The sequence below is a fragment of the Taudactylus pleione genome, unplaced genomic scaffold (assembly GCF_031769625.1).
Source record: "Taudactylus pleione unplaced genomic scaffold, aTauple2 ptg000479l, whole genome shotgun sequence".
NCBI classification, from domain to species: domain Eukaryota; kingdom Metazoa; phylum Chordata; class Amphibia; order Anura; family Myobatrachidae; genus Taudactylus; species Taudactylus pleione.
This window is the reverse complement of record NW_028284881.1, coordinates 2,428,096-2,453,597: the sequence shown is the minus strand read 5'-3', so window position 1 is coordinate 2,453,597 and position 25,502 is coordinate 2,428,096. Positions and strand designations below refer to the sequence as shown.

Below are 25,502 nucleotides of genomic sequence, written 5' to 3'. Positions count from 1 at the left end.
GGAAGATGATAGAAGACAGCAATGAAGCTAAAAACTCTGGTATGTACACTGGGCCTGATTCAGAGATGGACAGTATTGCGCAGGAAGCAGCTGTGCAAGACCGTCCAACTCTAATGCAAATGCATCAGGAGGCGTCTGTAGGAAATAGACATCGCCTTACTGACTCTGCAATCCAAGTGCAGCATCCGTAGACGCTGCCTCGGATCACAATCGCGACCGAACAAAAAAATCACCGAACAGGGCTATACTCCCCCGTTTCCGGGAATGCTAGGCAAAAATGCCCCCGCTCCGTTAACTCTAACTCTCACCCCACCCAATCTAACCCTAACTCTCCCTATTAGTGCCTAAACCTAAGCCTCCCCCCTTGGTGCCTAAACCTAACAGTCCTCCCTTACTGGCTACACCTAACCCCCCCCCCAGTGGTGCCTAACCCTACCCCACCCCTGGAAGTACCTAACCCTAACCTCCCCCTCACCTAGCCTAACCCAAACCCTCCCCCAACCCCTACGTGACGCCTAAACCTAACCCCCCCCTCCCCACGGCTAAGTCCCAACCAGCCCCGCTATACTCACGTTTGGCATCCTGGCTGGGATTCTGGCGTCGGGATGTCACCTACTGTCGGTATTCCGGTGCCGGTCTTGTAGCAGGGTAGTGGCATTCCGGCGCCAGGATTTCTTCAGCCGGGATGCTGCATATAGTAACTAAGGCCCTCATTCAGAGCCACTCGCTAGCGGCAGTACGCTCGTTCCGAGCGATGTTTGCACATCTGCGCATGCGTACGGTTTTTAGTACGCATGCACGAACCAGTCAGTGCGGCCGAAAATCGTTGGTACGCAATATAGCGAGGGCCTGCTATTTTGAGTGACAGAATGAGGCGTATGTGGGTGGTAACAGGGGAAGGTGCTTGAAAACGGGGAGTGGAGATCCGAACGCAGGCGTGCCAAACGGTCAAAACGGGCGTTTAATGGGTGTGCATAATTAACAAAGCAGCGTCATTGACCACGTCACTTGGTTTTTTTTAACTCAGAACTGCTCGCAAAATAGCGGTTGAAAACACCAACCACAAGAATAGCGAGCAGTTCATACGCTGTACGATGTACTCGATTAATCTAATAAATAGCGGACATGACGTATGGTGCGTGCGGCCAGGGGGCGTTTTTATCAAATAAACGAGCGTATGTTTTGCTCGCTCGTTCAGACTTAGAGGTGGGAACAGACTGCAATTTGCGAACGGATCATTTGAATAGCCACCCCTTGTTTTTGAACGAACGACCACAAATAGCGAACGGCTCTGAATCAGGCCCTATATCCCAAATCAAAGAGGTACTGGATACAGATAATGGCGTCAACTGGCCTGGACAAAAGTCCAGGAATGATGATGTTCGTCCATGCAAGATGACGTTTTGCCTCTTTCTGAGTTCCGTTTTTTTGGAGGGAAAAATCCGAACTCCACGTGCAAACTCGAACCTATCCGAGCCTGCACATCCCTTAATATATATATATATTTGTGATAACTTGGGGGTAATTAGCTCAGTAGATGGGTGTCAGTTGTGCAGTGTTTAGTGCTCAAATGAGGGCCGATGCAGCTTTTCCAGGTAAAATAAATGAAAATGGTACTTTAATGTCAGCATAATTGGGAAACAAAAATAACAAATGCTTAGCCCAATCAGGGCAACTAACTCACTTCTTGAACCCTTACTACCAGAACACAGCTAATCTGAACATGCAAGTTCTTTCTCACATGAAATGTCCAAATCTTGGTAGCTCCCCTCTGCCACATGCAGATCTGGACTGGCCTTCTGGCCCACTTACAATTTCATGCTCAGCCCTGCTTCCTTTCAGGGTAACACAGGCTCTGGCCTGGCTTAGCTGGCTGCCACAGCTCTACAAGGTTCTTGTCAGAGGTTTTAGAGATCTCCCTGCATCCTTCAGATCTGACCCTGGCCACTCGGCCTGTTTCACTCTGACTGCAGTCCTCCTGGATTGTCTGACTGCTTCATCCCCTCCTGGGCTCTGTGCAAAGGGCAGCCCTTACACATCTTCCCAGAATCCTTTTCTTCTCTGTGTGGGCGGATCTCTCCTGCCCCACACAGAATCTGCTGCTCACCAGTGCCATGTCTGGTGATACTGCCACATATCCCCCTCCCCAGCTTGAAACCCCTGGGTTCAGTGACATGGGACGAGGCATTCTCATGACGATGTCCCTCCTCATTCTTCTCATGAAGGAAATCCACCACATCCATGGTCATATAAACTCTTGCGATCTCTGGGGGTCTCATCCTCCAGATTCCAGAATTTATTTTCCTCTGAACTTTATTCCTCACTTTATGGTAGCAATGGTACTTCTTGCTTTCTTTATGCAGTACTTGAGGGTCATCCCTGGGTACTACATCAGGCATCAAGAACTTACTTGTAGTTACTTTTCCTTAAAGCGACATACTTCATCTTTACTCTTGCCACTTAAACCTATTAAAGGCACATCTTTTGGCCAACTTCTACTTGTCACATCTTTAATCTTCTTCCTAAAAGCCCTTTATTGGCTACTGGCATACTTCACTGATGGCCCTTTGAAAGAAGATGAGCTATCAGTATCTTGAGCGTCATCAGCATCACAAATTCTGGACCTTGGCTTTATGTCAACAGACAACGTACTGGCACAGTCACCCTCAGATTCCGGACTCCCGTGTCCACATAGGATACTTGAATATTTACTCCATTGATCCACATAATTTATCTCACGGCTTTGATGGCTATCTGCCACTTCATTAAGGCATAGATCTCTTGGACTTTCTTGTGCTCCCGATTTTTGAGCTTTGAAAATATGATGAACAATTTCAACATGTTCCAACAGCACAGGTTGAAGTTCACTCTCCACAGAGGTCTTTATTTTCCAATTCACTTTAGCTGGACATTTTCCTTCAAGCTTTGTAATTTGAGACCACTTCACATCCTCACAGATAAATCCAGCAGTACTGCAAATTCCATCCTGCTTGCATGAAGGCATTGTTTTACATACATGAGTATTATTTTTCACAAGACTCTCAGGGGCCTATTCATCAACACTAAATTAACGTTTTTAAGGACATTTTCCTTAAATAACGTTATTTTAGTATTCATGAAGCCACTTATCACTGATATCTCCTTGCTAAGTCCCCCTGCGTTAATTTCCACACACCCCATACATTAGTATGGGGATGTGGAAATTGTGGTATTCATCAAATTCCAAAAATTATGAATTTTCGGAATTTGATGGAGGCACTATCCGTCACTGTGAGGTGGCGAATAGCAGGTGACACTTACCGGCTTCCAGCTGGACAGGTCCCCCGGTGACTTCCTCCGGCGGTCTGGTGCATCCTCCGGCTCCGGAGGCTGGTCGGACACTGTGTTCTCCCAGCAGAACACAATTAAAGATTAGAAAAAAAACCTTTTTTTTTTCTAATCTGTACTGTGGTCTGCTGGGCGACCATGTGACAGACCAGCAGGACGGAGCCGGAGGCAGCTGCGTGGACAGGTAAGTGCTGAAGGTGGGGGGAGGTGAGCGGGGGGGAAGGGGGGCAGGTGAGCAGAGGGGGGGACACAAACTTACCGCATGTGTAGGCAGTGCTGCGCATGCGCTGGGTTAACTAATTTAACAGCGCATGCGCAGCACTGTTTCCAGCTGCGGTAAGGTAGTGTAGACAGGGATAACTATCTATTTCCTCAAAAGCTGTCATCGCAAAAATTACAGCTTTTCGGAATAGATAGTTATAGGGAGGAGGAATGATGAATTCCTCTGGTAATTAGATAGAACTCCATGCGAGTTCTAAACCTAATTACCTCCAGGGAAAGTTTACTAATGATGAATAGGCCCCTCAGAATTAACTTTCTACAAGCTTCTGCTTTGCCCTGCAAAACTGTGTGATTGAGGGGCCTATTCATCAACACTAAAATAACATTTTTAAGGACATTTTCCTTAAATAACGATATTTTGGTATTCATGAACAGACTTAGCAGATATCTCCTTGCTAAGTTCCCCTGCGTTAATTTCCACACTCCCCATACATTAGTATGGGGATGTGGAAATTGTGGTATTCATCAAATTCAGAAAATTATGAATTTTCGGAATTTGATGCAGTAACTATTCGCCACTGTGAGGTGGCGAATAGCAGAATCGACTTACATGTATCCGCGTGTGCAGGTCCCCCGACGAGTCCCTCCGGCGCTCTGCTCTGTCCTCAGGCTCCAGAGGCTGGTCGGACATGTGTGCTCCCCAGCAGAGCACAAGAAAGTTTAGAAAAAGAAAAAAATATATATATTTTTTTCTAATCTGTCATGTGATCTGCTGGGAAACCACTTGACAGACCAGCAGGACGGAGCCGGAGGCTGCTGCGCGGACAGGTAAGTCGGGGGGGGGGGGAGGTGAGCGGAGGGGGGAGGGGGATGGGGGGGCCGGGGGGTACACAAACTTAACGCATCTGTAGGCAGTGCTGCGTATGCGCTGGTTTTACAGATGTAACAGTGCATGCGCAGCACTGTTTCCAGATGCGATAAGGTAGTGTAGGCAGGGAAAAGTATCTATTTCCTGAAAAGCTGTCATCGCAAAAATGACAGCTTTTCGGAATAGATACTTATGGAGAGGTGGAATGATGAATTCCACCTATAATTAGGTAGAACTCCATGCGAGTTCTAAACCTAATTATCTCCATCAAATTTTTAGGTTTAATGAATAGGCCCCTGAGTCACATTGTCATCACTCTGAACAGTCATCCTTTGAAGCCATCACTATCTTCGTAGAATTTTGTGCATCCTGTACCTTTACTTCACAGGCCATGCGACCACCATCTGTATACGTCCATTCTTTTTTATCTACTTTGGACACAGTTTTGCAATCTGGACCTGTGCCCCTTTTGGAAAACTTCATACCCTCAGCTATCACTGTAAACTGAAAGTCACTGCAAGGAATCTCATCCACTTTTCCAAGACGGACCTTTAGGGGATTTCCCAACTCCGATACTTCTGTCCCTTCTTGTACACTGGTATCGTTAATGAGGACATCTCTATGGTCTGACTGCTGCTGAAAGATATAACTCTGGAACATCTTACTTAGTTCCCGCAATTCACTGTTTGTCCACTGCTTATCACACAAGACACTCTGTACTGGTAGCATATCACTCTGCGTGCCAGCCTTTTCAGGATCAACCTGAACCAATTGCTGCTTGTGTTTATGTACTTCTGCCACACTGGGTTCAGCGAAGACATCGGACGCCATTTTGGGTCCAGAATCCAACTTCAGAATGTTATTTAACTTCTTTTCCTTTTCTGATTTTCCCACTACCATGTGGAACTTTTTCTGAGCCATAGACAGCTGCTCTTCCAGCTGGGCAATTTTCACCATGGCGCTTTCCAACTTGCTCTCAGATTGCAGTAGATTGCGCTCCACAATTTCATGTTCAGCAAGTCTCAACTTTTGTACAATTATTTCAGACTGTGGGGCCTATTCATCAACACTAAAATAACGTTTTTAAGGACATTTTCCTTAAATAACGTTATTTTGGTATTCATGAACAGACTTAGCACAGGAGATATCACAGATATCTCCTTGCTAAGTTCCCCTGCGTTAATTTCCACACTCCCCATACATTAGTATGGGGATGTGGAAATTATGGTATTCATCAAATTCCGAAAATTATCAATTTTCGGAATTTGATGCAGTTACTATTCGCCACTGTGAGGTGGCGAATAGCAGAATCCACTTACCTGTATCCGCGTGTGCAGGTCCCCCGACGAGTCCCTCCAGCGCTCTGCTCCGTCCTCAGGCTCCGGAGGCTGGTCTGTCATGTGTGCTCCCCAGCAGAGCACAAGAAAGTTTAGAAAAAGAAAAAAAATAATTTTTTTTTCTAATCTGTCATGTGGTCTGCTGGGAAACCACGACAGACCAGCAGGACGGAGCCGGAGGCTGCTGCGCGGACAGGTAAGTCGGGGGGGGGGGAAGGTGAGCGGATGGGGGAAGGGGGGTGGGGGGGATCGGGGGGGTTTGAAACTTAACGCATCTGTAGGCAGTGCTGCGCATGCGCTGGTTTTACAGATGTAACAGCACATGCGCAGCACTGTTTCCAGACGCGATAAGGTAGTGTAGGCAGGGAAAAGTATCTATTTCCCGAAAAGATGTCATCGCAAAAATGACAGCTTTTCGGAATAGATACTTATGGAGAGGTGGAATGATGAATTCCACCTATAATTAGCTAGAACTCCATGACAGTTCTAAAGCTAATTATCTCCATTGAATTTTTATGTTTAATGAATAGGCCCCTGTGCCACGTTTAATTCACATTGCAACTCCATTTCTCTGGTATTCCTCTCCACATGGAACTTTTGCAAATGGTCCTGTGTACTTAGCAGACACTTCTCAAGGGTCTCACTCTGTTCTTGCAACTTCCAAGCCCTGCCATGGGCAAGGTTAAGCTCTCTCTCCAAAGATTCACTTTGCTTTGTGGCTTTATGCAGACTTTCCCTCAGGAATACATTTCTTTCTGTCAGACATTCTGAAACTGCTCTAGCTGCAAGTACATTGGAGTGGAGAGTTTAGGGGGCAGCCTTGCCTTGTGCCATTCGAAATGTTCAGTAAATTGGAGAGGAAGTAATTGCTGAATACCCGAGGTGAAGGACCTCTATATAGTGCCATGATGAAATCAAAGATAGCACCACCAAAGCCAAAAGTGGACAATACTGCATATAAGACTATTGTAGGCGATCAAACGCTATTTAGGCATACATTGGTGCATTAAAGAGCTTGACATTTGTTGTTGTCACAACAAGTAGATATTAGATATAAAATTATTTCAGAACAGATATAATGTATAGATTCAGACTAAAGAATATATAGCAATAATTTCCTCTTCATCTTATGAATGTAATTATAGTAAGAGGAGCAGCTGACTGTTACCAGGTTGGATGCACCATTCAGGTTAAACTGTCAATGACGGAGTCTATCATGCTGGTGGCAATTGTGCTTGGCTGAGCATCACTAAGTTTAAATACACTTTTTATGACTAAGAGTTTTGTGCTTGTTGTAGCCAGACTACAGAAAGCACACCAGTTATTGACAACCATTTATGAAGCAATCAACTCACTGTCTTGATTAACTGTACCAATCAACATGGTGACCTAGAGTAGAGCAGATTATTCATCCTGGTCTTCCATTGATGTTTTAGGATATACCAAGCCTCTCTGATTACTAAATACACAGTAACTCCCAAAAAGAACTTGATCAGAAACAATTTATCTGAAAACATTTACTTTCAGGGCATTTGCCAGACGATACTTTTATCCCTGTTGAGATCAGGATAGAAAAATGCCACATACTCATTGCAAGCTATCGCATTTCTTAAGGCTGGCAGATGCTCTTCTACTATATGGACCCAAACAGAGGGCCTGATTCAGAGCCGGACGCTATTTGCGAACGGTCGTTCAGAATAAAGGGCCGGCTATTTAAATTGAGTGCTCGCTCTTTGCGGTCTGTTGACGCCTCTATGTCTGAGCGAACGAAACATGCGCTCGCTATTTTGTAAAGACGCCCCCTGGCCGTTCGCATCATACTTCATCTCCGCTATTTATTAGATTAATCGAGTACATCGAAAGGCGTCTGAACTGCTCGCAGTGCTTGTGGTAGGTTTTACTTCCCGCAATCACTGCGAGCAGTTCAGGCTAAAAGACAACCAAGTGACGTGGTCGATGACGCTGCTTTGTTAATTATGCACACCCATTAAACGCCCATTTTGACCGTTTGGCACGCCTGCGTTCGGATCTCCACTCCCCATTTTCAAGCACCTTCCCCTGTTACCACCCACAAACGCCTCATTCTGTCATTCAAATTAGCAGGCCCTCGCTGTTTTGCGAGCGCACGATTTCCGACTGCAATGACTGGTTGGCGCATGCGCATTACGACCCATACGTATGCGCAGATGTGCGAACATCACTCGGAGCGAACGAGCGGCCGCTTACGAGCGGCTCTGAATCAGGCCCAGAGTCTGGTAAAATATTCTTTAAGTTTACCCTTCAAACACACTGTAAAAGTTTTTGGAGCCTCCTATGGCCACCAAGTAATACGTTAGTCAGTTTTGCAAAGCAACCAATCTCATTGTTATTTTCAAAGGACGTCCAGACTGCCACGTCTTCTGAGCTGCTCTGATCCTCTATTACTATTCTACCTCATTCCACAGACAGTTTATCTGACACTCGGCAGCCTCTGCTACTTACTCCAAACACGTGGCCAGTGAGTGGATTTGCAATACTCAAAGACTCATCTAGTATCATTAGGACCTGGCAGTCCTCTACAAAGACCATCTGATCAGAATGTGCTAATGAGACTAATGTAAGATACAAGCAATTTAGCAAATATCTTTTCATCTGTATTTAATAAAGCAATAGGTCTGTAATTTTTAGATTCTGAAGGATCTTTACCAGGCTTGGCAAAGGCTAGAATATTGGCTTCCAATTTTTCTTAGGAACAGTATCCAACTGTCATGGTCTTTTTAAAGAGAGTTATCAAAATATGGTCAAAGATCATTGTGTAAGGCCAAATAAAAGGCTTTAGCCCTTGTAAATGGTAATTTGGCAATCTGGACTTCCTCTAATGTCCATGGTGCATTGAGGACTTCCTCACTGAGCTTTGAGAGAGTGACATCAGCTTAGAAGGATTTTGGGGCACTAAAAGGGGCAATTTGATTTCTAAATCTGCCTGGATCTATATATATCTTGTCTTTTACATGGCCTCCACCTGGGTGCTTTGAGTGTACATCAATAGGTGAAAATGTATGTGTCATCAGGCTTATTTATTTGTAAAAAAAAAAGAGAGGATAAAGCCCCCTTCAGAGCCTCCTGGGCTTCCACGGTAGATTGGAGCTATGATGGAAATTGCTAAGGTCTCAGTGGGGGAGGGGGTGCTGAAACAATGAGCCCATGACCACACCAAAGGCACATGGTCAAACCATGTAATAGGAAGTATTTGAAGAGATTGGGAGTGTTGTACAGTAATATCCATTTATATGGCAACACTAAATCAATACTAGGGTAAGAGTTATGAACGGCAGAAAAATAAGTAGAGCATCTTTGAGAAATGGCAACTAGCAGCAATCAAGGTCATACAGGGATACCAGTATGATGTCACAGTGTCCTAATGAACCAGTGAGGTCAGATTTCTTAAATTTTTATCAGAAACCATAGTTAACAGAGTGAAAACAATGGGGGTCATTCAGACCCACTCGCGAGCAGCTGTCCGCTCGCAAGTGGGTCGATGGTCCCCACTGCGCATGCGCACGACGGAGGGAGCTCCGTCGTGCGCATGCGCGAGACCCGACGAGCGAAGGACTTTCCTTCGCTCGGAGTGTCTCATCAAAGGGGGCATGCTGTCGATGGTGACTGACAGCACACCCCCTTTGGTGGGCGTGTCGGGGGCGTGCCTGCCAGACGGAGGCGTTCCCAAGGAAACGCCTACCTTCTGAAGCCGGCCCCACTGACATCACTAGTGATGTCAGTGGGAGTGATTTTGGCTCTGATAGAGCCAAAATCACTCCTGGCCTTGCGGTTGAAAAACCCAACCGCAGGCTTTCACTCGCAGTTCCGATGGTCGCGATGGTCAAGACCATCACGACCATCTTTTTGCACGCTCGTATATGCTGTGGGTGGTGACCCACGGCTATACGAGCGTCCAGGAGGATGCTCCATATTATTGGAGGTGGGCCCTGATTCAGAGTGAGCGCTCTGATCAGAGCGTCCGGCTCTGAATCAGGGCCAATGTTGGCATATAGGAGAATTGCCATTTTGTGGCGTTTGAAGGGGTCACTGGCAGTATAACATATGGGATATATAAGGTCTGAAATTGGGAGGGGCCTTAGATGAAAAATTACTTTTTTGCAGAGCTACCACAGCCGACTTATTATAATGAAATATTTTAAGGGTCACACTGTGCTTGTTAGGAGAGTGTAGTCTCATAACATTTAAGGAGAAAAATGTAACCCTAAGTACTAGAGGATAGAGAAGAAGCAAAAAAATAAACAAAAACCATGAGGAGCAGAGTGTAGACTAAGGAAACAGGACCCATGCAAAAGGTTGGTTAATATATGAAGGGATAGCAACCATATGTACTCCCAGGTACACAGAGTAAACAATAACAGAACACTAAGCAGAGAAACCACCGCCACAAATGCCACTGCCCAACAGACCCGCCACCAGGTAGCGGTTCCAACACAAAGTAATAAGCAACCTGGCAACAACCTATATGGATTACACATAATATACTTGCAAGGAATATTTATGAAAGAGCCTTAATCTTACTATTAGTGTTGCTATAATTTCCCCTTAAACAGGGACACACATGAATTACACAGGTTCTGTGACTGATTAAAACCAGGTAAAAATGCGGGCTTGAAATTAGCCAGCCACAGAAATGTAATTCATGTGTCCATGATTAAGGGGATATTATAAGAAACCCTATTTCTATAGTTATGTTCCCAAATCACAATAAATGTAAACCTAAGGGTATCACCACTAAGAAAAAGTGCACGGGAAGTAATACTAGAGGGTAAATCCCTCATTAAAATTATACACTGAGATTTTCCATTCTGTAAGTAGCTTTACACTTGCATCAATAGAGGAGATGACATCAGTAGATCCTTCACGCTGTTTGAGCAATTTAACAGGGAAGTCCCATCTATATGGTATAGAGCTGGCTTTTAGTGCCATAGTCATTGAGGAAAAAGAACATCTCTTGATGATAGGGAACATAGAAAGGTCAGGAAACAACTGCAGTGCCCCTAAATGTTCTCCATAGTCTGGCAGCTCAATAAAGGTTTTCTTTCTGAAGGTGCTGTAACAAATCTATTGCATATTCTTTAAGTACAGAATTTGGAACGGAGTCTAGAATCCGATGGACTTTAACATTATTCCTCAGACCAAGCATTGAGAGTAAACAGCAAGCAGATACATCACTGGAAAGAGTGTCAAAAATATAACAAGCGTGGAGAGGTTCCGTAACAGTGTTTTACTCACCCCAAAGCCACAGCCTGTAGGTCTGCTAGAAATGGAGGTGGCATGCTGAAGATGCAGACAAGCAAGCAGGATGCTACACCAATGGAAGCTTCTCATTATCCAGCTGGGAAATGGTGAGTCGACAAGGCCCCAGGTAGAAGGAGGAAGCTGCTACAAAAAGGGCCATACAGAGGATCCTCCCAGCACACTCCATGGCTGCTGCATGTGTTTAGGCCATGGAATGTGGCCACAGAGCTTTAACAGGTCAGACAATCAGTGGTCACTGAACAGATTGGGTTGGGAGATAAAGAGAATCCAGCTGATGGGCTGGAAACTCTACCAGGCCCAGGAAAACACCCTCCTGCTAAATGCTGGTATGTGGAGCCTCTACATCTGGGGGTAGGAGCAAGTGCGGAGCTGAGTGGAGGGGCCCTAGAGTAGGAAGTCGGGAAGCAGACACCAGTGGAGAGGAAGATAACTGGTGTCTGCAGACCACGATTCTAAGAGGAGTCTGCAATAGATGAGCAGAGCTCTACAGGAGTGCAACCAATGTCTTCAGCTGTTAGCCAAGGCCCCTAAAACAATTTTCAATATCTGTGATGTTTAGAAACAGGAGAAAAAATAGAATATCATCAATATAACCTACTACAAATTTGGCATGTTGTTGATTGTGGGAGTTTGTTGGTAGTATATATGGAAAGAGGGGTAGATAATAAAGAAAATCAAGTTGAGGAGTGTAAAGAGGAAACCGTACATAAACATCGAGCAGCATATGGCAAGTAGCCAGTAAAGAAACAAACACTGTATGATATCAATGAATCAAAACAATACAGAGAAGATCTCACTGACAAGATATTGTTAGATAACCTAGGCAGAGAAATACCCTACACTCCAGTCTAAAGCTGGGTACACACTGCACAATTATCTGTCAGATCATCTGAGAATGTTATGATCTGACAGAGGATTGTATAATATGTATGTACATACTATCTCCATTTATCTCAGATAAATCAGTCTGATCGCATGATTGCATCTTCTAGGATGCAATAAATCTGGTCACTGTATTGTAAACATTGTGCAGGGTGTACGTGCTGACGACTGATCTGGCAAAACATTTTTTGATTTTTTATTAGGCGCCCATTATACAGATAATCTGTGCAGTGTGTACAGGGACACAGGACCTCATTCAGAGTCGGTCGAAGCGGCCGCACGGTCGTACGGAAAAAGGGGCCGGATATTCAAATGATTCCCTCGCAAGTTGCGTCCCTAAGTTCGGATCGGTAGTTGGCCGACCAAGGGGAGGAAGCGGTCGGAAGACAAAAAAATACGCCCCCTTCTCGTACGCTTTGCACGTCATCTCCGGGCATATAAGGATTAATTGAGACCATCGGGAACCATCGGCACTGGTCGTAGAGCTTAAGGTTGACCATACCCTCTCTTAAGCTCTACGATCATGTCAGTGTAAAAACCTCCCATGTCACATGTGCCATGACGCTACTTTGTTAATTATGCACTCCCATAATCCGTATGCACTCCCATAAAATGCCGTTCGCATAATGAGGCACGCCTGCGTTCGGATCTCCACTCCCCCGTTTTCAAGCACCTTCCCGTTACCACCCACAAACGCCTCCATCTGTCACTCAAACTACCGACCTGGCTGTGTTCAAGGAAAGAGAAATTTCTAATCGTAGCGGCTAGTTTGCGCACGCGCATTGCGAACTTTACGCATGCGCAGTATAGCGAACATCGGTGGCGTACGACCGTGCGGCCGCTTCGACCGACTCTGAATGAGGTCCACAATCTTATCTTCCGATTACTAGGACCGATAAATATGAGGATCAGAAGAAACAACTGTATTGTGTGTAAATGTGAATATTGGAGGTCTTCCTTGCAAGAACAAATCGGAAGCACTTTGTAGCATTTAATATACTTTATGCCATATAAGTAATATAAGTGTGTTTAGGACTTTGGAGTAAGCTAGAGACTTGGGGGCCTATTCATCAACACTAAAATAACGTTTTTAAGGACATTTTCCGTAATTACCATTATTTTAGTATTCATGAATAGACTTAACACAGGAGATATCACTGATATCTCCTGGTTAAGTCTCCCTGCGTTAATGTCCACACTCAATCATACATTAGTATGGGGATATGGAAATTATGCTATTCATCAAATTCCGAAAATTTATGTATTTTTGGAATTTGATGGAGTTACTATCCGCCACTGTGAGGTGGCAAATAGCAGGTGACACTTACCTGTGTCAGCGTCAGCAGGTCCCCCGGCATCTTCCTCCGGCGCTTTGGTCCCTCCTCTGGCTCCGGTGTCTGCTCGGACACTGTGGACCTCATTCAGAGTCCGTCGTTGCGGCCGCACGGTCGTACGCATACGATGTTTTTCTTTCTGCGCCTGCGCACGGCTAGCAGTGCGCATGTGCGTACGAGCTCTACCGATGAAAAATACTGACGGTCGTAGGGCTTCCGACACGGAAGTGGATTGCTAAAGTTGATTGACAGGTAAGACCGTTTGTGGGAGTATACGGGGGTGGTGGTCTGCAAACAGAGGCGTTCTTCAGCGTTTCCTGGCGTTTTAGGGGAGTGCATAAATTACCTGCTTCGTACGACCAAGAATTGCAGATGCATGACAACGTCACTCTACGAACAGGATGATCGTCCAGGCTAAGGTAGGCAAGAAGCGTTCGTAAGCCACAACAGTACAATCGTTAATCTGATGTTACCTGCGATGTTTCTATTTTGAACCACACAAACCAAGCAGCTAAGATTGCTGCATTGTAACTATTAACACTGCTGATTACGTTGTAACTGATTTCACTTGCGTGTGCATTAGGGAATTCGTAACACAAATGTTTATTTGTGCTTTTTTTAAAAATTTTGGGGAAAACAGTTTTGAAAACATCTAGCATTGTGTTTTGCATAGCAGCCTTTTTAGATACCATACTTTTTAAACCTTGTATACATTGATATAGTTAAAGATATACATTTTTGTTGTAATTTTTTTATTATTATTTGAAATTTGCCTTTCAGCACAATTTAAATATTAATTGTGACATTTGCATATAATTCAAATAAAAATATAAAAAAAAATAAAAAATTTAAAATAAAAAAAAAGCTTGAGACATTGGTGACAAGAAATATGGGGACTGGACAACAGGTGAGGGAGGAGATATCCAGGGCTACTTTCATCGTTTGGGCCGGCTCGGAGGAAGAGGTAAGCTACGGACAACCGACTGGCGTGTAATGCGCCGACTGGCCTGGCCAGAGGTAGATGGGATTTCCTCTGGCATAAGCATAGGGCTCTCCATACTTGCAGGGGGTGGCTGTTGAGTCTCGCTCCATCATGGCAGGTGGGTTGGCCTGCTCCTGGGTATTGGCCAAACGATCTAGGGCCCCAGCAATGGTCTCCAGGGCCACCGCTACCCTCACCAGAGTGGTCTCCATCCTCAGAAGAACATATCTGTTCTCCTGAGTTTGGGAGACCAACCTGGTGAGGAGAGGCACTGCTCGGTCTGATGGTTGCCCTGGAGTAGACTCCACAGGGTCCCCAGATGGAGTACTTGGATCCTCCCCTGCAGAGTCTCCATCTGTGCTGGACCCAGACCTGACCTCAGGAGCAGGCACTACCTCCTCTGAGTCTGGAATATAAAAAAAAAAATTTGTATTTGTTTTAATAAAAAATCGCATAGACGTTTGAGCTTTATACTTTTTGGCTACCAAAAAAAAATTACCTTCTTGCACATGTGGAGCGTTGAAGTCGGCCATGTCAGTGTCCATAGTGGACACGCCGACTATCTCCTCTTCCGTCACACATACCTGAGCCAACGTCTCCAACCTCGTCAAGGCCAGCTCCTCAGGGATGGGACCACCACCTGTCCCCGCAGCATGGTCCACCCTACTCCGTAGCTTCTTCTTCAGTTGGTACTTGAAATCCGTCCATCTGTCAATGTGATTTTGGAAATTTTAAGGGTTAGTTTATTTAAATAAGATCAAGCTTTGGACTTCAGTACACTCACAATATCATTTTCTTACCGTTTTTTAATGACTTTCATGGTTCTGTAGGTTGTCCCGACAGCATTAACAGCCCTGGATATCTCCTCCCAAATCCTGTCTTTGGCTCCAGCCCCCATATTTCTTGGGGCATTGACAAGGTTCTCCATTGTCATGGTCACCAATGTCTCAAGCTCGATCTGTGGAAACGGAGGGTTTCTTGGCCTTGGCCCGCTTGGGCCCGCCTCCTCCTCCTCTACTGGTGGAATTTGATTCCCAGCACCTACAACATTGTTTAAATTAGATACAATTATAAACATTTTTTAAGGGAAATATGAACAGTTCTTGTGTTGTTGAAAAAATGTGATTCGCACTTACCTGCCTCAGTTGGCATCTGCTCACCATGCTCCTCGCTTGACATTTTGCTAACCTGTGAGAGAGCATGAAGAATACTGCTTGTGCAGACTTTTTAATAGATGTGAGCGCATCCCTGGATTGGTTACCCGTGCATCCCTATTCGCCTAACTACAAATGCACACCTTTCCTGCATTCCGTAATCACTGCGTGGGTTGTGCTAGATGTGAGTGCATCCCTGGATTGGTTACCTGTGCATCCCTATTTGCCTAACTACAAATGCACACCTGTCCTGCATTCCGTAATCACTGCGTGGGTTGTGCTAGATGTGAGCGCATCCCTGGATTGGTTACCCGTGCATCCTTAATTACCTAACTACATATGCACACCTTTCCTGCATGATTCAATAATTGGGGTTTTATTTCTTTATTTAAGGCAAAGCCAAATGTTCCCTTACTTGGGGGTTGTAGTTGGAGTGATTTGTGGTGCAGGAAGGGATTGTTAGTGGTTACATTGTTTGGAGTTGTTTGAGAGGTGCTTGTGTGAGTTGTTTGAGAGGTGCTTGTGTGAGTTGTTTGAGTGTTGCTTGTGTGTTTTTGGAGTGTTGCTTGTGAGTGTTATTTGTGTGTTGGTTGTGTCTTGTTTTTTTTTTTTGGTTGTGGGTGTTTTTTGTGTTCCTTTATTTTTGGTGGGTGTTTTTTGTGTTCCTTTATTTTTGGTGGGTGTTTTTTGTGTTCCTTTATTTGTGGTGGATGTTTTTTGTGTTCCTTTATTTTTGGTGGGTGTTTTTTTTTGTTCCTTTATTTTTGGTGGGTGTTTTTTTTTTCCTTTATTTTTTGTGCTGGTTTTTTGTTCTTTTATTTTTGGTGGTGGTTTTTTTTAGTGTTATTTTTTTGGTGGTGGTTTTTGGTTTTCAAATTTGTTTGGTGCAGATATTTTCAAAACCCTTTTACTTGTTGTGTTTGAGCTGGTTACTTGTTCTGTTTGGGTGGCTGGGCTTTTGTAGCCTTAAAAAAACAATGTTATTGCCAGCCTACTGCATTTTTTGTTTATTTTCTTTTTGTTCTACAATCCTAAAAAAATCACATTTTTGGTTACTAATTTTCTTTTGTATTTTAAAATTTATTAAAGGTGTTTAACAGTCCATTTTGTAGTTGAATCAGGTAAGTCTCTATTTATTCAAACCTACAATTATGTTTTGTTTTTTTTAATACTTTTTTCTTTTAATAATGTTTTTTTTTTATATTTGGTAAATGTAAATTCGTACATTTAACAACAATTCATGTTGCCCAATTTAAAAGTTAAGCTTTGTTTTAACAATAATAGTAGTAGTATTGGTTTGGACTAAAAAAAAAATCTAAAAATGTTTTGTCTTCCCTAAAAACAACAACCGTACAACAAATACACATGTAGGGATTTCCGAAGATGGTACTTCCCGACCCTGTAAGAATATGCACCATTATTATAAAGCTAAGTATTTTTGAACAAATAATCAAAAAACACTCTGTAGAACCAATTTTAAATATAAATTTAACTTTACAGAGCGATGTTGGACAGCTAATAGTGGCCATGTTGCCCCCCGCCAACCTTCCTCAGCCTCCTCCTGGGCGTAGGCATAGGAGGCGTGCAAGGGCCAAGATATATAGAACACATGTCACCCTTTTTGGAATGCCTGATGATGTGGTTGTAACCACTTATCGCCTGCCTCCAAATATTATCCTAGACACTCTTTCAATAATAAAGAATGATCTAGAAAGTCAGATTCACATTCCAACAGCAATCTCACCACTTACACAGTTGTTGGCGGTGTTACATTTCTGCGCCTCAGGGTCCTTCCAAACCACTGTGGGGCTGGTGGGTGGCCTCTCCCAGCCCTCATTTTCACGGATCCTGAGGCGTGTGCTAGATGCATTTTTCAATCATCTAGCACATTTTATTAGTATGCCTTTGGATACGGAAGCCCTTGATGTGGTAAAGCAGAAGTTTTTTGAAATTGCAGGCTTTCCACACGTCATAGGGGTAGTGGATGGCACTCACATAGCACTTCAGCCCCCTGCATGCAGGGAACAAATATATAGGAACCGAAAACATTTCCATTCCCTAAATGTAATGGTGCTATGTGATGCCTCCCTCCAGATCCTCTCCCTGAATGCCAAATTCCCAGGCTGCAGCAATGATGCGTATGTGATCCAGCATTCAGGGATTTGGCCAAAATTAAGCACACTGCAAGCTGGTGATGCGTGGATTCTTGGTAAGTAAAAATCCAGTATGTATCTATAGTAATAGTGTAAACATGTTTTCATGGTAAATGTATGTATCTTTTGGTGTCCCATTTCCATCAGGTGACAGTGGATATCCTTGCACGCCCTGGCTGCTGACTCCTTATTTGACTCCCACACCAGGGCCCCAAACTCACTATAATGCCGCGTTTACTGCCAACAGGCAGGTGGTGGAGCGCTGTATCAGCCTTTTAAAGGGCCGGTTCCGGTGTCTCCATCACTCTGGTGGTGCACTCATGTACTCGCCGGATATGGTTTCTCGCATTGTGGTCCTGTGTGGGATTTTACACAACATTGCAATAAGGAGTCGAGTACCCATGCAGCCAGAGGAGGCCTTGCCAGAGGATGGCCCCCCGGAGGAAGGTGTTGTGATGCTGTCGGGGGGGCCAGACGCAATTATGTTGTTTCACGTTTTTTAGGTAGGAATATTTACTTGTTTTTTTTAGCAAAACACTTATTGCAAATGTATTTTAATGTGTACCTTTTTATTTTGTTTTCTTTTCCTACCAACCAAATCACAACACTTTCCAAAACCTGCAAAAATAATGGAACCCATTGGCAATATCCTGTATGTTTTTGGACAACTAACACAGTTAGCACGGATATACCCCAACATGTTTAGTTAATTTGCCTTTTGTTTTATTAATGTGTATGTTTTCCATTCAAAAATCTGTTTGGTTTTTACTATAGTTGTTTATGTCTGACTAAGCCAGATGTGTTCTTTGGCCAAACCCTGAGGACATTTGTTATGTGTGAATCTGTAATGAAATTCTTTTTACGAGTAATAGCCTGTTGGCAACATGTTTGTTATTTAATACATTTTTTCAAATAAATACAAATGGTGTTTGTTTGTTTTTTAAATGAAAGCCATTTTGAGGTGGATAATGTATGCCAACCCCTAAAAAAAAATATACAACATTACTGCAAATGTTCTTAAGGTTTACTAATACATTTTTGCAGTTCTTACACTATGGAAAGGCACCCACCTTTGTTCACAAAGTTTTTAAAATGCAGAATTACACCCTTTAATGTGTGGCAAAAAAAGAGGACAAATGTTTGAACCACAAAAACTTTATTGTAATATTTTTTTTTAATGAAAAAAGGAAAAATATGAAACCAAAATAACTATAAATCCTCCAAACTCCCCACAATTCTTTGGAGGCAGCAGTAGGCCTGCATTAAATAGCCACTCCCTTATTTGCCTCAGGATGTGGGTTAGATCTGTTGACAGAAAAAAATTTTTTGGATTAAATACTTCATTAAAATTACAAACATTTGAACATTATACATTATTCAATGTACCAAAAGTGGTTAAACACAATGATGTTACGGTGTGTTTGAAAGTATCAGCCACACAACCTCCGTCGTGCGCATGCGCATTGGGGACCATCGACCCACTTGCGAGCGGATAGCCGCTCGTGAGTGGGTCTGAATGACCCCCAGTGTCCGAGCAGACACCGGCGCCAGAGGTGCTGTAGCGGGCAGGTAAGTCGGGGACAGGGAGGGGAGGTATGCGGAATGGGGACACACAAAATTACCACAGTTGTAGGCAGTGCTGCGCATGCGCTGGTTTTATGAATGTAAATATATGGGACAGCGGGACAGTGTGCTTTCCTGACTGCATCCTCTCTAACAAAATTGAGAGCAGAAAGGAAATATTATGTGGAAATGCTGCAGGACCAGATACCAAGTATCTCAGTTTCGTTGATATGGACTGAAGAAGCTATAGAAACAAGATTGACACAAATTTGTTACCAAGGGTTCCCCCGTATCACGTACCCAATTTAATTTATGTTTTAAGATTGCTGTATGTGAGAGTAAAAGGTGATAAATGGTAGAAAAGAGTCCTCTTACAGTGGAAAACTTGCAACAGTGGACGAACTTAAGACACCCACCTGAGCCATCGCAGCTGTTCCATAACTGCGTACACATACACAGCATCGGACGCAGTTCATGCAAACATTGACTCCTTCGCCGTAGCTGACACACTGAAGCCATGTTTCCTGCGTATGGGATCGAAGGCGCAGCATGTGACATGCCCTGAAATGGTCGAGACATGCCTGTGTTTTTAGCAGACACTACACTTTGCCTCCCCCAAATGCACAGTGCGACTCCGATGCATGCACAGTGACAAAAGTTTGCTCCATTACGAAAAAACTTCGGTATAGTGTACAACTCTGAATCATACCGATTAAAAGCATAAAGGAAGAGAATATCTATCTCTAACTTTGGTATAAGTGAGGAATCTCCAGGATGGTCCTGTTTTTGTAAAGGGGAGTATCCACTAGACGATAAAGTTGAACTATTATGATAAAATCGTTTGATAATCGTTCAAACATCGTTTGAACATCGTTTGCAAATCGTGCAGTAATTGTTTCTAACGATGTACGATGCGCGCTCCTGCTGGTCGTTTGATCGTCTCCTCCATCGACTGAACATGCAGGTCAATTTCACTTGATTGCTTACACATCGTTTACACATTGTTTACACATCGTTTACACATCGTTCACGCTGAACGATCAAACAATGAACCACTATCTGCCCACTATAGCTGAAAGCTCTCAATCACAGATTAAAACAACATAGTTTATTGATAGATCTTTTGCAAATTGTTTAGAGTGGAAGATCACATTTCAAGGGAAACTTCAAGGGAAAATCGTTAAGAGGTTGGACAGGGATAAAATAGTCTAGTGGATGCCCCCCATAAGGAAGATGAGGTCACATTTGATCCAAGGTAGAAGAGCACCTTGATCTTATTCAGGAGGGAAGTCTGGATTGTACCAAGTAAGGGGAGTTATGCAGAGGAGGATCAGAGCGAGAAATCTCACACAGCTTGATCCCACACACTGAGGGAGGGAGCTATTGTGGGAATTTTAAAGTCTGAGCCTCTGTTGGTATCGCAGACCCAGAGCAGCGAGAAAATATGATTGTAGATTAGGAATACCCAGACCGTTTTCCCTCACATATTTAAAAATGTCCCCCATTTTGACGTAGAGCCTTTTTCCAGACCACAAAAAAATTGGGAAACCTTACGTTGAAGGACATTGGAGGGAACGCATTGAGAGGGCCTGAAAAACATGAACAATCCTAGATTCATTTTGACTGCATTCGCCCGACCCATCAAAAAATATCTAAAGATATCAATAATTGAATCCTGGAGAAAACTTGCATTACAAATTCCAAAGGCTGTTTTGTCTAGATATTCATAATGTCAGTTATATGTATGAAATGCGTTTTCAATTTATCTCCTTCCCTAATCTGAATAACATTATAGGCTCCCCTCAAAGCCACTATAATCTGGTTGATTAGTTTGGAGATCACAGGGAGTATAGTCTATGCAAGGGCATAACCCTAAGTTTTTTTAGATCAAAAAATCCTGCAGGTGATATGGGGGTCTGATACATCCATTCTGTAATTCTCCTAAATATACTCCTCCATTGCTTTATTTTCAGGAGATGAGAGGGAATAAACTGTGCCCTTAGGGAGTTTTGAACCAGAAATTAAGTCAATGGTGCGAGCAAATCTGCTATGAGGTGATAAACGGTCTGCTGCTCTTATAATAAATACACAGGACTGGCCCCAATAAGGTTCAGGTAATTCTCTGAGACAGGTGACCGCAAGATGAATGAGTAAGGATAAGCAGTGCGCCTCCAGACAGTTTTTACTCCAACTGACAAATTGGAGAATGAATAAGTAAAAACTAAATGGTCTATTTATTAAGCCTTGGATGGAGATAAAAGTGAACAGACATAAAGTACCAGCCAACTAGCTCCTAACTGTCATTTTTCAAATACAGTCTGTGACATGGCAGTTAGGAGCTGACTGACTGGTACTTTATCTCTGTTCACTTTGTCTCCATACAAGGCTTAGTAAATAGATCATTGTGTTCATTATTAATATTGTGCATACAGGAGTAACAGTTTACCTTGGCATATCATAAGTACAATACAGTGGACTTCGTCAGTGGGTAGAATTCTACCTAGTGACGAAACACATAGGACGTAACTTGAAAAGTAGGTTGGCATGACGTCATCGTATCCAGTGGCTGGAGATTGCCCCTGAAATCGGGGTTACTGTGACCGGGATTGCCTAACACCTGACGTGGTACAGAACTGCCTGACCGTGCGGTGATCTGAGTAGAACAGTTGCTATATGCTTGCTTACTTCAACTCTGATGTACTTGAGCATTATTATAAGTAAAATTTGCCTTTTATACTATGTGTTTTTCGAGACAATAATAAAAAAAAAAGACTGTTTGCCCTAAAGATGCTCTTGTTATTGATAAGTATTCATAAATGCACATGCAGTATAGAATTCTAATTACGGGTTCACCAGAGAATTTCATCTTTTCTTGTTGCTACAGAAATCGGAGCCCATTTAAAGAAACACGGCGATGGTGTTAAAGATGTAGCATTTGAAGTTATAGACTGTGATGCTCTTGTTCAGGTAACTATAGCTATATTACATTTAAGCATTATAATACTACACTGAGCTGTATACCGGTAGTAACAGAAGATAACAAACTCTACACTTGCATACAGTGAAAGTGGGAGATAAGAGAACAAAGGGGGCGATTCAGACCCACACGCAGCGCACTTTTCGCAGCCATCAGGGGCAGGGTATGCAAATTCCGCAATCGCACGGCAAGGCTTAAGGACACCCTCTATGTCTTAGAGAGTGACGACAGAGCGAACGTCTAAAGACGCCCACTTTTCTTTCGCAGCACACGTCATCTCCAGGAAATGTATGCAATATCAGTAACATCGAGAGCCATCGGAGCTGCTCGTAGACCTTGAGGTAGACCCTACCCTGCCGCAAGCACTGCAGGCTGAAATACAACCAGGTGACGTGTACAGTGACGCCTCCATGCAAATTATGCACGCCCGTAAAGCACCGCTAGATCACACAGGCACGTCTGCATTCACACATCCACACCCCCGTTTTCATAGACCTTCCCCTGACACCACCCACAAATGGCACTGTCACTCAAATTAGCACTCAGTCTGTGTACTTCCAGCGCCCAATCGCTAAGACTGGCTTGCACACTGCGGCTTATATGCATGTGCAGAATGCGAAAATCGACCAGCTACGAGCAAACGCCGCGTTGCATCCGGCTCTGAATCGTGCCCAAAGATCCATAGTGTGTGGCTGCAGGGCATTCAGTGTGCCGATGATTCTAACAGCAAACTGTAGTGAGAAGCGGAGGAGCTGTGACCAGAGCTGTGTGGGCATGGCCAGCAGTGCCATGTGTGCATGTACACCCTCTACACCATGAGCCTAAAGGTCACCTAAATACATAGTGTCATTTTATAAGGAAAATAGATCATCCAATTTTGATACATACATCACATCTCTTCTGCATTTTCTTTTTTGTAATTAAAGTATTCTCACATACTTAAGCAATATAGAGGGGGAGGGGAGACCGAAGGCAAGTAGGAGAGGAAGGGGAAGGGAACAGAGGGATTAACATCTAAAAGGCAGAATAGTCATAAACCATTCAGTAGTACAACAGTATATCAATAAAAAAGAGCCCAAGATGAGAGCAATAAAATCACAATTCAAGTGACATAGTATTATCATACGTTAACCAAGCAGACCAGATAGTGAAGAAATTATTTGATCTATATCTACTATATTTTGGAAATTGTGTGTGTGCAGGTGTCAATACTGCAGAGATATATAGGCACATAGCAGCGGATATCTCAAACTATGAACAGTTACTTATCCAGTGGTCTTGGTTTATTGATAGACAGTAGGTATAACAGTACTCGCTGTAACATGCACACTAGTGGTGGAGCAGAGCCGGGTTCCATACAGCTCACCAGTCGTTGAGTGAAAGCTGCTTGCGAGTAATGGTGCAGGGGTGCTGGAAGGTAAGTAGGAGACTTCTGTCTCCCACCATGTCACTCTTCACAGTGCAGGGTAAAAACAAGATGGCCCTTGTACATGTTCAGTAGAGATTTTGGTGGCCATCTTGGATAAGGGTGTCATGATCCTGACTAATTTCTCATATGCTATTAGTTTGTCTTGTGAATTACCTCTGCCACCTGTCCTGTGGGTCAGGATATATTTATTTGTCTGGGCAGTCTACTCAGTATGCATGCTGCAACCCCTCCAGTGTGAGCATGAGACTGTGCTATTCATTCCAGGCTGATTATTCACCTGAGAGTTCTTCTGTCTGTGAAGTCTGCAGATTCATGATTAGAATAGAGTTTGCGATCCAAATAATAGTGCTGGACTTGAATTTGATCATAAAGATGCATTTGCTCTCAGTGCCTGCTATTCTCTCTACACTTCCACAGCATGCTTGTACTCAGGCAGCACACCAGAGTTCCCTCCAAACCTCAGTATGGGTGCAGCCATGTTGGACTCAGTCACCTGACTGTCCTCCACAACTCAGAGCGCTGCTCCCAGACCAGCTCAGTCCTAAAGGTTCAACTTCCTGACTGGCCCAAATTGCCAGTAAAATGTCCCTCCTATCTTATCCTATATCATCTACAACATAATCCAGAGTAGGATGAGAAACATTTCTGTAAGCATTGTGAGACCATGTACCACCGAAAGTAAATTTTCGATGCCCCAAGGGTCTACCCTGTGTCTTAATCCCACACAAGTTCATGGGTCTTTATAAGGAGGGAACCATGGGAGAGCAAAAGTCAGCAAATAGTAGATAATAATCCTCTAGCTGGAGAGCGTAAGTAACAGAGGGACTGATTCAGCATGGATCGCTATACTGCTTATACACACGCAATTGTGTTGCTAATATCAGCAGTGATATTTAAATGTTTGCATTCGCATTGCGAACGCAGCCTGACATAAGGACACCCACTTCCCGTTGCTCACATCTATACACTTGGCCTACATAGCGATATAATTGGTAACATCTAGTAACATCGGTCCCAGACGCACAGTTAAGGAAGCCCAAACCCCACTCAGGAATTGCTAACTTCTGCGCACGCTATGAGACCTCAGCAGGAGTCTGGTATCGCAGTGGATAAGTTATTCACGCCCATGCAATGGCGTTGAAACGCACTGGCATGTCTGCATTCGTACGGCCAGCCCCTCATCACCACCCACAAACGGCACTTCCTGTCAACCATTCTGTCGTTCATCTGCATAGCCTCTGTGTACGCAGTTCTGACCGCATCATCTGGCTCGCGCATGTGCAGTGCAAATTAATCGACCGATTGCGTGCGTATTAGCAACTGCGTTCCTTGCTGAATCAGGCCCAGCGTGACTCCAAAATGGAGCGCGTTTAGGCCATTAGTGTTCTTAACAGAATAAAAAAAATGACACAATTGAAAATATTGATAGAGACGGTGAAATAGGGAAAAGATCACGGTGGTAAGCTTGGGTTGTCCCATAGTGGGAAAAGAGAGGGGAAATAACAAGAGCGAAAGAGAACATGTAACATGTTCAAGGATGGCAGAAATGAATGCTATAGTGGGGAATTCAAAGTTGAGGGCGACTGAGTCTGTAGAGTCCATAGCAAGGAGACCTAGGCTCAGTCGAGACCTAGGCTCAGAATACTTGTACCTCCATGTGTTACCCACAGCTAAGATCTAGGCACAGAATGCCAAATTACTCCTTGTGTGAGGTGAAATAAAGTTGTGCATTAAGCACACAGAGTCCGCCCTCTTTTGCGGGTTTGTGGAAAATCCAAATTTTTACCCAAAGTCTCTTTTTGGACCATGAAAAGTAAGATAATTATGCTGAAGGTAAGGGAGAGTCTTGTAGGGTCTAGTAGGGGACATGTTCTGAAAGTGCCTGAAAATCAATAAGCATTGAAGATAATATGTTCATTTTAATAGCATTCTCTCTACCAATCCATGAGATGATTTGCTCAGTCCATTTAGTAAGG

The 25,502-nt window shown here is 43.7% G+C and overlaps 1 protein-coding gene and 1 long non-coding RNA gene across 2 annotated transcripts in view; both read left to right on the top strand.

Moving 5' to 3' along the window:
- HPD (4-hydroxyphenylpyruvate dioxygenase) overlaps positions 1-25,502 on the top strand; it is a 49,758-nt gene that overhangs the window by 7,656 nt on the left and 16,600 nt on the right. Inside the window, exon 6 of the mRNA XM_088449160.1 lies at positions 22,005-22,087. Within this exon, the coding sequence (XP_088305286.1) occupies positions 22,005-22,087 (83 nt within the window). The remainder of the gene's footprint in view (positions 1-22,004; positions 22,088-25,502) is intronic.
- Positions 17,970-18,480, top strand: LOC148502904 (uncharacterized). The gene is made up of 2 exons (XR_015869950.1): positions 17,970-18,060; positions 18,235-18,480. It is a non-coding gene; the product is annotated as an uncharacterized LOC148502904 (long non-coding RNA).